The sequence below is a fragment of the Triticum aestivum genome, chromosome 4A (genome assembly GCF_018294505.1).
Source record: "Triticum aestivum cultivar Chinese Spring chromosome 4A, IWGSC CS RefSeq v2.1, whole genome shotgun sequence".
Taxonomy (NCBI): Eukaryota; Viridiplantae; Streptophyta; class Magnoliopsida; order Poales; family Poaceae; genus Triticum; species Triticum aestivum.
Genome location: NC_057803.1, coordinates 300,051,749 through 300,063,601, shown reverse-complemented (window position 1 = coordinate 300,063,601; position 11,853 = coordinate 300,051,749). Strand labels below are relative to the sequence as shown.

Below are 11,853 nucleotides of genomic sequence, written 5' to 3'. Positions count from 1 at the left end.
TTTCCTTCCCTAGGGCTGGCCAAACAAGGGAGGGGGCGCACCAGCCCCCTTGTGGGCTGGTCTGTCCCCTCCTTTGGCCCATAAGGCCCATAACTTGCCAGGGGGTGCCCGGAACCCCTTCTGATGACCCGATTCCTTTCGGGTAGGTCTCAAAACACTTCTGGTGTCCAAATACCATCGTCCTATATATCAATCTTTACCTCTCGACCATTTCGAGACTCCACATCATGTCTGTGATCACATCCAGGACTTCGAACAACATTCGCTCACCAAAACATATAACTCATATAACACTATATCATTAACAAATGTTAAGTGTGTGGACCCTACGGGTTCGAGAAGTATGTAGACATGACCGAGACACTTCTCCGATCAATAACCAATAGCGGAACCTGGATGCTCATATTGGCTCCTACATATTGTACGAAAATCTTTATCAGTCAAACCGTTATGACAACATATGTAATTTCCTTTGTCCATCGGTATGTTATTTGCCCGAGATTCGATCGTCGGTATCTTCATACCTAGTTCAATCTCGTTACCAGCAAGACTATTTACTCGTTCTGTAATACATCACCTTGTGACTAACTCCTTAGTCATTTGCTTGCAAGATTATGATGTGTATTACCGAGATGGCCCAGAGATACCTCTCCGATACTCGGAGTGACAAATCCTAATCTTAATCTATGCCAACTCAAAAAACACCTTCGAAGATACCTGTAGAACATCTTTATGATCACCCTGTTACGTTGTGACGTTTGATAGCACACAAGCTATTCCTCCGGTATCTGGGAGTTACATAATCTCATAGTCGAAGGAATATGTATTTGACATGAAGATAGCAATAGCAATAAACTGAATGATCACTATGCTAAGCTAACGGATGGGTCTTGTCCATTACATCATTCTCCTAATGATGTGATCCCGTTATCAAATGACAACATATGTCTATGGTTAGGAAACCTTAACCATCTTTGATCAACGAGCTAGTCTAATAGAGACTTACTAGGAACATGGTATTTGTTTATGTATTCACACATGTATTTAAGTTTCCGATCAATAAGAAAATATAATATAAAATAACAACTTTATTATTGCCTCTTAGGCATATTTCCTTCAGCAGACCGGCTGAAGATTAGGCCGATCACCTCGACTCGCTCGCTCAAGAAAACATCCCAACGCAGCCACGTGTGTACCAGGGCCTACGCGCTTACTCTCCCTTCCACCCATCCTTATCTCCTCTACCTTATCTGCTCGTGGACTCATTTTCCCTCAATCCCTCTTGCAATCCAACCGACGAGCCACACAGATGCCTCGCGCCACTCCGCCGCATCACTCCTAGCCGCCCACTACTCATCTCTCTCGTCACCAATGATGGCCACCCGCAGCTCGTGTAGACCCCCCTGCTAACAACCCCATACGCGCAAGCATTGCGACTCACGGTGCACAAGGTGGCCGCCATGAGAGATGCAATGGTGATGCATATGGGGAAGAGGGAACACACGGCAAGGATTGTGGTACTACAACCCGCACCTGGTGGAGTTGCAACCGTTAGAGTGTGGTGCTGGAACCATGGGGGAGCACCGGTGCCGTGTCCTGCCACCACCGACGGGGCGGATTGCTGTCATCTTTGCTGGAAGAGCTGCAACCGATGTATTGCAAAGCTGGAACCAGCGTCCGCCGGTGCTCGAACCAGACGCGCCTCTCACGGTCGACGTGTTTTTTTTGCTGGAACCACCATTATTTGTTGTTGGAACCTGCTAGGTTTTTCGTTGCATTGACTTCTTATTCTGCTACTGGGTTTGTGCTGGTTTGCTGCATTGACTTCTTTTTCTGCTACTGTGTTTTTTGCTGGTTCCAGCAACTGTTTCATCAACGGAGCTGCAACTAGTTTATTGCAAAGCTAGAACCAACGTCCACCGATGCTAGAACCACGTATATTTTTGCGACAAGCATATCCATGTTTTGCTAGAACTACGGCTAGAACTACGCAATCTTTTTGCTGGATCCTTGATTTTTGCTGGAACGTCTTTGTTTTCTTCGCTACCAATGGCATCAACAACTCATGTCGGCAGCGAGCAAGGCAGCCGAGGGCAAGCACGGACAGCTCGGGGCACCGGCGAGCATGGGGCGGCCAAGGACAAGCGCAAGGCGGCTGGCTAGCGCAGGGATCCTCTATTTTTTTTTCTCATGCACATGTGCGGGGAAGAAAGAAAGGAGGAAGACGAAAGGAGGGGTTGCATCGGACAGTTTGGAGAGTGCCAATCAAACGGCTGCGCGGCAGCCGGCCGAAATTTGGGCCAGAACAAGTCGCATGAACTCATTTGCGGTGGCAGCAGGGGCCTGGTTGGCTACCGGGTCGCGAGAGGGACATGTTCTGCCTCTGCATCAAAATGTGGCTTCGACTCAGTGGCATGAACTCACTCTGCTTTCTAATGAGTTGTCACCCTTTTGTTTCACCACCCTACTCTCCATCAATATACATGTTCGATAAAATAGAGCTGCAAAAATGCTATTGTCAAGTTTCTGCATCTTTCTTCTGCCACTGTTGCCTAGCGGGTTGGCTTCTCTGCCACTGTTTTCCAACAGGTTGGACATGGGGCTGTCTTCTGGGAGCATAAGCTCGGTTTCTCCTTGGAGGACCTGAATTGTTTTCCTTCTTGCCGCCGCCGCTGATGTTTGCCATGCCGGGAAGAACTGTTTCTGAAGTTGAGCTTGCGGTTGCTTCCCAAGAATTGGTGCTGTCTCCTGCACTTGTGGTTGGCTCACTAGCAGCAAGAGAAACATACATTCCGGGCTGTATGGCAAGGTCTTTCTTTGGTTCAATTAAACCATTCCGTTCTTGTTGCAGATTAAACAATGACCCAAATTTTTCTCTCCTCTTCTTCTCTGCCTCGGAATGGAGCAACTCTTTATCATCTACTCCAAGGTCAACTGTTAAACATGCCTACATGTGAACGGATAAAAATATATTTATGATGGATACCACTTAGGTGTAGCATATCTCTAAAGGATGAAATACTAGAAATAAATAAACTACACTGAGAATCATGCAACTGTAAGAACTAACAGGTCACTAAAGGAAATTATATCCCTATGATAAATGATAAATTTACTAATTATTCCAAGGAAATTATATCCCTATGATAAATGATAAATTTACTAATTATTCCAAAGCAACGATGCAAATATGATGGAGTGCAAGGGATTTTATCTCTAAATAAGAAACTGATAATGCCTGGAAATGTTTAGATGGTTCACTTGTATTTGAATCATATCCACCACATACCATCAGCTGAGAAGTGTTTGCATCCAACAGATCACGAACATGCTCAATGTCCTTTTCATCAAACACTTTGCGGCAAACTGGACAAAATCCTTTGTGATGATTTGCATTATATAGCTTGTCTGAGTTGGACAATCTCAATCCTTCTGAAGAATCAATAACAAGTAGCAATAGAGAAGATTAACCAGTAGTGACATGTAACCAACGGACAAAATGGTATCAGCATGTATGTACAAAATTAGTTGCCAATAATTGATACTCTGAAAAGATGTCATGTAACGTGGTCAGCAAGAAATAGGGATCAGGAATGTACAGCAATCACTGGAAGTCGAAACTACATTTGTTTTATTTAAGATAATAACCTTACTGATAGAATGGCGTGAAATTTGGAACATGGCGAAGCATCACTGCAAACCAAAGATTTTCCGGACCCAAATTATCCAATAACCGAACTCACCTCCTTTCGTGGACAGAGATTGACAATGACTATTGTTCATTGGAAAATGTTTACAATCGCAGACCGGCCACGTCTCGCGCCAGTTGCTCCCACACTCGCCACGTCGTGTCATGGGCCCCATGGGCCCACACACGAAGCACCACCTCCCCCTTTGCCACATGTCTTTTTTCCCTCACTCGCACATATCTCTGGTATCTCTCTGGTCAGCTCCACCAACGAGCGACGCACAGAAATCCCAGCTCCTCCGGCGAGCCACGCCCCACAATGTCACAGGGAATTTAATCATTTAAGTCTGCTCCAATCCCCGCTCCCCGGTAACGGCCACTACAGCAAGACAGGGAACCTCGCCGTGCGACGGAGACGTTCGGGAGGCGGGGACGGTGCTGAGGGTGCTGCAAGGGTCGTGCGGCATGACGGCGAGCTACAAACCAACGCCTGACGAGCTGCATCCGGCAAGGCGACGAGTGACAATCGGTGTTCCACATAGCTGCATCCGGCATGGCGGCGAGCTTCAACCGGCGCTCGATGCGGCTGCAACCAGCACCCGCTGCTGCTGGAGATGACGGCCACTTGTGCTGCAACCGGCAACACCAGCACCAAAGACGATGACATGGGGATGCCGTGACCATGGTGACCACGTGCTGGAACAGGCCGGCGGCAAAGTTGCAACCCCGACCCAACTGTAGAAGCTGCAACCGTCAGGGGCTGCGGTGGGGTTCTTGCAACCAGAGGGCGGCGTTACCAGAAACAGACAATAGTGATGCTGCGACCTCATCCGCCATGTGCTGCAACTGATCAGCTGCAATGCTTCAACCGCAGCCGCCACATGCTCGAACAGGCCGAAGGCGATGCTACCACCGCGGACGCTGCATGCTAGAACCAGCTACATGGTGTGTTGTGGCAGGCGGTGTGGCTAGCTGCGACCGGCTCTGCGGGAGAGCTGCGAGGCCATGGGGACACTTGTTTCGACCACGAAGCGTGAGTTGTGCTGCAACGGGAGGGTGCAGCGGCCGTGACCAGACGCATGTAGCCGGTCATGCATGCGGGCTACACAAAGGCCGGCGTCTGACGAGGGAGAGGGACAACGTGCGCCAAAGAGAAGATGGCTCGCGTGCGCGTCCAACTCAATATGTTTTGTACACAGATGATGCATGGGGTTGCTGCAGAGGTAGATTGCCGATATGTTGTCACAGAAGGCCAGCGTGGCGGAGCGCACCGAACAGAGAAGCTCACCAAGGTGCTGGCACAGCCACACACATTTGGCGATGCCAGGGGAATGTATATGGTGCTACCGATGCATTGGATGTCATAACATATTTTGAAATGCTTTTAAAAATCTAGCGCATTGGCACAACAACAATGTAGGTTGTCACAAATTTCAGATCAAATTTGAAACATTGTTCACGATACAAAAATGACAAATTTGACATCAATGTGATAATGGGCCATATCTAAAGCCCAACTTATGTTATGTACTATTTAGTGTTGAATTTTTCATTTTTTGTATTCCAAGCTATGTTCCGCAGTTTGGTTTGAAATCTTAGGACAACATACATTGATATTGTGTGAATCTGGTAAAAAATGAGAAATTTTCAAACATTTTAAAATGTGCTACGCGAGTTTGGTGCACCAGATATTCTCCCCGATCGACATAGGGCAGCTTGGCCTTCGTGTTCACCGATGTGGTAGACGGTTTGCAGTCCCTTGGGAGAGGAAGAAGCCCGTGGACGATCGAGTAACACTGATGCCGAGGAAGAAATGGAGCATGCCGTGGTCCTTCATGCCGAACTCACCAGTGAGCTCGGTGACAACAAATCAGAGAAGCGACACACTGGAGGCGGTGAGGACCAAGGTTGTCAGAATCGCGATTTTGAATCGGATCGGAGCTCTGATGGTAGAATCGTAAATCGTAGAATCTTCACTACCAGGATCGTAGAAACGTAGATTTTATGAACTAAAATCGTAGAATCAGATGGGTAAGTTTGGATCGTAAAGTCGTAGAATCGTATAACAGAATCGCGATTTTAACAACCTTGGTGAGGACGATGTCGTCGACATACAGCAGCAGGTACGCAACGCCGCCGTTGCCATTGTAGATGAATGGTGAGGTCTCGAAGTGTTGCGGCGAAGCCGATGGTGCGCAGGAACCTGACGACGAACAGGAACCAAGCGTGTGGCGCCTGCTTGAGGCCGTAGAGGGATTTCGTCAGGCGACAGACATGGTCCGGTTTGTTTGCATTGATAAATCCAGCAGGCTGTATGCAGATCCTTGAGCGTGTCAATGGAGGAAGGTGTTCTTTACGTCAAGCTAGTTGATAGGCCAGCCACGTGAGGCGGCGAGGGTGAGGACAACATAAATTATAGCATGCTTGATGACTGGTGAGAAAGTTGCCCCATAGTCGATGTTCGGACGCTGCCAAAACCCGGCGCGCTTTGTAGCGCTCTAGGGACACGTCAGCGCGAGTTTTGGGGTGAAAACCCCATTTTCCGGTGTTGGTGTTAGCAGGCGGTGGTTGGGGCACCAACTACTAGGTGGTCGCCGACGAGCGTGGTGAACTCGGCGCGCATGGCACCGAGCCGGTTGGGGTCGCGCACAACAGAGCGTACTGATTTGGGCAGCGGCAAGATCTCCGACTAGATCGAGGATGCAGCGACGAGAGCATAGTCAGTGTCATACTGCCGTCATACTGCCGGTTCGTCTGAACGATGCTGGCCTACGCACGGGTGACCATTGTGTGGGCGATGGTTGGAGTAGGTGCAATAGTCAAAGAGGAGGAAGCCGAGCCGCCCCGTCTGGAGTGGATGGCGTCAAATGAATCACCAAGACGCGCGAAAGAGCCCGTTTTAGTAGAGCCGCCCGATGTCGATATCGAACAAAGCCGCTTGAAAGGCTCGATGGCGTGAAGGAAGGCAAGGCAGCTGAGCCGTCCGACGAAGATCGCAGGGCGATGCTTGAACTAATCAAGCACGCGCCATGCAATGGCGCACGTGAGCCGCCTCAGCGATGGCGCTTGTATATGCGCGTACGCGCCACGGGCAAAGGAGTCGGAGCAACACCAGAGTACCAAAGCACCTGCATAACAGGCGGGGCAGGAGCGGAAGCCGGGTTAGTACTAGGTATATGCGCGTACGCGCCACGGGCAAAGGAGTCGGAGCAACACCAGAGTACCAAAGCACCTGCATAACATGCAGGGCGGGAGCGAAAGCCGGGTTAGAGCATCTCCAGCCGTTCAGCGCCCCCAGGGACTGAAATAGCGCCTCCTAGGGGCTAGCCGGCGCTATTTTGGCCGTGGGGGCGGTCGGGTTCCCAACCACCGCCCCAGGTCGGCCCCCAAACGCCGTTTTTCTAATTGAGGTTCGGCTAAAATTAGACGAAAAGACACGACTTCGGCTAAAATTCAGGGGGTTTCATTCATATTTGTACATAATAAAAAGACAATAAAAACATAAAAAAACACCAAACTACGCCGCCCGCCGCCGCCCGAGCCTTCTACATGCCAAGGAGCTTGTAGAAGGCGGTGTAGTCGCCGTCGTAGCCGCCGTCATCGTCCTACATGCCGCCACCGCCGTCTTTGCTACACCCCTGATCTGCGTCGCCGATGCGGGCGGGGTTGGTCGGCACCGGCGCCTCCTCGTCGCTGTCGTCAAGGACAACGACGCCGCCCTCGTCGCGGCCGCGACGCCGCGCGGCGATCTCCTCTAGAGCACGGCGTTGGCGCTCCATTTCCTCTCGGAAGTAGTCTTGGCGTGACCACGCCAGGCCGTCCTCCAGGTCGGCGGCCATGGCCTCGTGCTCCTTCATGGGAAGGAGCGCCGGCTCAGTCTTCGGCTTGACGAGGCTAGAGGAGCGAGGAGAAGGGACACGACCGCCCTCGTTGATGACGAGGGCACCGCCGCGGGTGCGTCGCCCGAGCGGCGTCTCCCGCGGCTCCGGCTTGACGGGGAGGAGCGGCGACCCAACGAGGACGACGACGCTGTCTCCATTAGCCTTGGCGTCCAGGAACTGCCGCGGCAGTGAGAGGAGGGGGCAGCCTGCCGGCCTCGATGTGCTCGAGGACGGCTTCGAGAATGCACCCGGGGACGCCCCACCATTGACACCGCCCCTCGGAGTTGTGGCACCCGTAGGGTTCAACGCCGTTCGTGGAGGCGAGTTGCTTGGCGTGGTGGCGCTCGAAGTACCCCGTCCACAGATTGTGGCTGTCAGGGGCATACCTCGGTTGTTGTCGCGCGTGCTCCGGCAGAGATGCCCGGATTCGCGCGATCTCTGCGCGTCGTTCAGCACCAGGACTCGCCGGCGCTGAGCCTCCACGATTCCGGCACCCGCATGTCGGGCGGCGCCGGGTAGTCCACCTTGTAGAGGAGGCGAGCCTCCGCCTCGTGTAGGTGGCGGCCTAAGCTGTTGGCCGCCGCTCCGTCGCCGGGGAAGCGCTCGGCCATGGTGTCGCGGCTTGAGACACGGGAGAGCGGTAAAGGAGAGAGGGGCTTCGGCGGCGAGACGAGAGAGTTGTGGCGAGGCAAGTGTGCGGCCAGCGACGGGGAGGGACGGCTTTTATAGCGACGAGTGGGCGGCGAGCTGGCAGCAGTAGTGTGGACGCGTGGCGGGAGGGGGCGGGGCACGCGGCGGCGCGCCTTCAGTGCGCCACCCATGAACCAATGGAAGGCTAACCGGTGACAGCCTTCGCATTGATTCCCGCGGGATACTGAGGCGATGAGGACGACGAAGATTCTCAGCGACGCGCAGCCGCTGACTAGGCGGGCCCACCAATTTTTGCGCCAAATTTGTTTCCCCTGGAGCCCCTAGGCGCCCCCAGCGCGTCGGGTTCAGCCTGGGTCCGCCGGCACCAATTTCGGCCCTAACCAGCAAAATTTAGGCTCGTGGGGGCGCGACTGGGCCGATTTTTTAGAGCCAGCGATAAAAATGGGGCTTGGGGGGCTGTTGGGGGGCCGAGTAGAGATGCTCTTAGTACTAGCAAAAGGGAAGCTTGTTTCGTCAAAGCAGAGATGCCAACAGGTGAGCACGGGAAGGGTAATCGAATCAAAACAGCGGTAGCCACGGTGATTGGCTGGAACACACACAACAGAGCAAAGCGTGAGCTTGTGTCAGGGCATAGACGCTATGTTGGGGAAGCATAAACACTCAAAAGCGAACAGGAGAGAGCAGTCAGGTGCGATGCAGAGTAGCTCGAGCGGCACAGCCTGCAATTTTGGAGAAAAGTGGCAATGTTGAGTGCTTCGCCTCAGAACCACAGTGGCATGGAGGTGTGGAAGAGGAGCGAGCACACACCGTCATTGAGGGTACAAAGGATACTCTCGGCTATGCCATTCTGCTGGCTAGTGCATGGATAGGAGAGGAGCACGGTACCATGGGTAGCGAGCAGGGAGCGCACGGTAGCGTTATCAAACTCATAGCCGGTGTCGGTTTGCAGAGAGAGAATGGGATGTTTGAACTGTGTTTGAACATAGGCAAAAAGGATATCAGAACTGAAAGTAAATCCAATTTGCGTTGTATAGGAAATGTCCATATATAATGAGTAAAATCATCAAGGATAACAAGGTACGATTCATAGCCTGGCACACTTACAACTACTTCAACTGGAGAAGTTCAAATATCTACATGGAACAACTAAAATGGAATGAAACTACACGCCAAAGACGGCTGAAACGCAGGCGTGTGTTTGCCACAGCGACAAGTGTGGCAGGTGTGTGACACAGCTGTTGTGGCTAATCGGGTACTAAAAGAGCGAGGCAACATTCGAATGCCCGAGACGCTGGTGCCAGAGATCCATGATGACCACACAGGAATAAGTAGGAGAAGAGCGAGCCATGGGCATGCTAGCAACAAGTTAAGGTTGATGGTGGAGTTGCTGCGCAAAATCACCGTCCGAGTGCGGCAGTCCTTAATAGAAAAAAAAACAAATTCCTCAAACTGAACAATGATGGGATTATCTCAAAAGGAAGCTGGTGAACGAAAAGAAGATCCTTACTAAAGAAGGGAGAAAGAAGCACATTGCAAAGACAAAAGGGGGAGGAAAAGGTGGCAAAAGAGCCGACACCAATGTTAATGATGGGGAGGTGATTACCGTTACCATCGATGGAGGAAAAGGAGGAGGGACGGAAGTGTTCAAGACTACCGGGCACGAGGACATGTGTGAGGATGCGCCAGTGTCGAGGTACCAACCCGGCATGTTGCCTAATGACGAGGGCCCTGCTTTGGCGCTGTGGAGGGTGGCTTGCAGAGAGGCCATGTCCAATGTCGGTGTGGGTGCAGGGCACCAAGGCTAGCGGGAGCAACATCGGAGGGTCCCTAGCAGGGATAGAAGCCGTGCCATACGTGTCATGCGCCATGGGTGGAGCCGAGGCCAGCATGGTGTGTTGGTGCGGGGTACCAGGCCGAGGTTCAAGCACGCTAGCGCTCGAAACGCGCCAGGCCATGCCTGCACGAGCCCCGTCCAAGAGCTAGAGCGAAGGGCAGGAGCGGGAAACCACGACACCCGTGGTGGTGATGGAGCCGACAAGGGGGGCCACACCCCCACCCCCGGTTGACACGGACTTGTTTCTTCCCGCACCCACAGCCAACAACAGACAAGGTGTCAGCGCTACTAGGTGTTGGAGAAGCGGTACTGCCGCGACCGGCGATAAGGCGTGTGCGGACTAGTCGACGTGGTGCTCCTCGAGCAGGATGAAGGAGCGTGCGCACGCAAGGCGATGTGATGGATGGCATTGTGGTACCGACAACCGAGACCGTGCAGCAGGTGGAAGACCTGGAGGGTCTCGGTGACCGGTTGACCGAGATCGGGCAGTTCACCGGTGTGAAGCTTCAGCTTGTAGTATTGCATGATGGAATGTCGCACTGCTCAACGGCGTCGTACTCGGCACCGATGTAGACGGCGTGGGACAACTGATTGGCAGTGAAGAGCATGGAGAAGGTGGTCCAAACAACGAGTGCAGAGTCCCCGAGCTGCATGCCAACTCCCCGAGCTGCATGCCAACGTCAAGGAGTCCCGAGAGACGGTCGTATACAACCCGTGCACAATCGCGTGATCGGCCATCAGCTACTCATGATCGTCCGTGCGGGGAAGAGCAGTGGAAACATGGTCACGCAGACCAAACATGTCAAGGATGGCGTCGAAGTGTTGGTGCCATTGAGCGTAGTTGCCAGCATTGAGGTCGGTGGCATCGGATGTCAACCATTTGAAGAACGATGGCAGGAGTGAGCGGAGCTAAGCCAACAGCAGCAGCCGGATGGTAACCATTTGAAGAACAGAGGCAGGAGTGAGCGGAGTTACGCCAACAGCAGCAGCCGGCGCAATGCGGAGCACTGGAGCAGCGACCTTGGGTGGAGGGGGGGCAGCGGGGAGGACACCGTCGGCGTCGTCACCGTCACAGGATGCAGGAGTAGATGGGGTTGAAATCCATGGCAGCGGCAGAAGGATCGAGCGTGAAGTGATAAAGGTCCTCAGTGTCTGTTATGTATTAGCTCTCTTGAGTATATGTATTGCAGGCCTCAACCAGGGCTGATCGTGTGCCACTACCATATCAAACACGATGCCCACTCACGCACTGGGCAGAGCACGTACAAGGAGAACGTGTGCAGCAACCGTGCACTTGTACACACAAACTGACCATACTAACAACTTTCTATAAGAAACTACTGAATGAACAACTCATGTGTGATTCAAATATTAATCACTGGACCTAACATATTTGTAGAGAACTACTCCCTCCGTTCGGAAATACTTGTCCTAGAAATGGTTGTATCTAGACTTGTTTTAGTTCTAGATACAACCATTTCTAAGACAAGTATTTCCGAACGGAGGGAGTAGTTCTGAAGTGCGCGAAACTGATCCAGGCAATATGCACAAAGAACAAGTGTTTTTAAAAGAAAGGAAAAAGGTAAAAATAAGTCTTCTCGCACCTCCGGTAGATACTGTTGCGTCTATCTTCTTAGAATTGGCATCATCATGCTGGAGCCAGCCCCACCATCTCATAATGCAGTCACTGCAGTGGCAAAATATTAATCATCATCAGAGAATAAGCTACTTCCTCCAATCCATATTAATTGTCGTTCCTTTAGTACATCTGACAATTAATATGGATCGGAGGGAGTACT

General features: G+C 52.1%; 1 protein-coding gene across 1 annotated transcript in view; it reads right to left on the bottom strand.

The window, feature by feature from the left end:
• Window positions 1–2,315: 2,315 nt before the first annotated feature.
• The window catches only part of LOC123086001 (E3 ubiquitin-protein ligase RNF25), a 36,010-nt gene continuing 26,472 nt past the window's right edge, over window positions 2,316–11,853 (bottom strand). The window contains exons 5-7 of the mRNA XM_044507700.1: window positions 11,659–11,741; window positions 3,290–3,432; window positions 2,316–2,947 (exon numbers count right to left, since the gene is read on the bottom strand). Of these exons, the coding sequence (XP_044363635.1) occupies window positions 2,519–2,947; window positions 3,290–3,432; window positions 11,659–11,741 (655 nt within the window). The 3' untranslated portion in view covers window positions 2,316–2,518. The remainder of the gene's footprint in view (window positions 2,948–3,289; window positions 3,433–11,658; window positions 11,742–11,853) is intronic.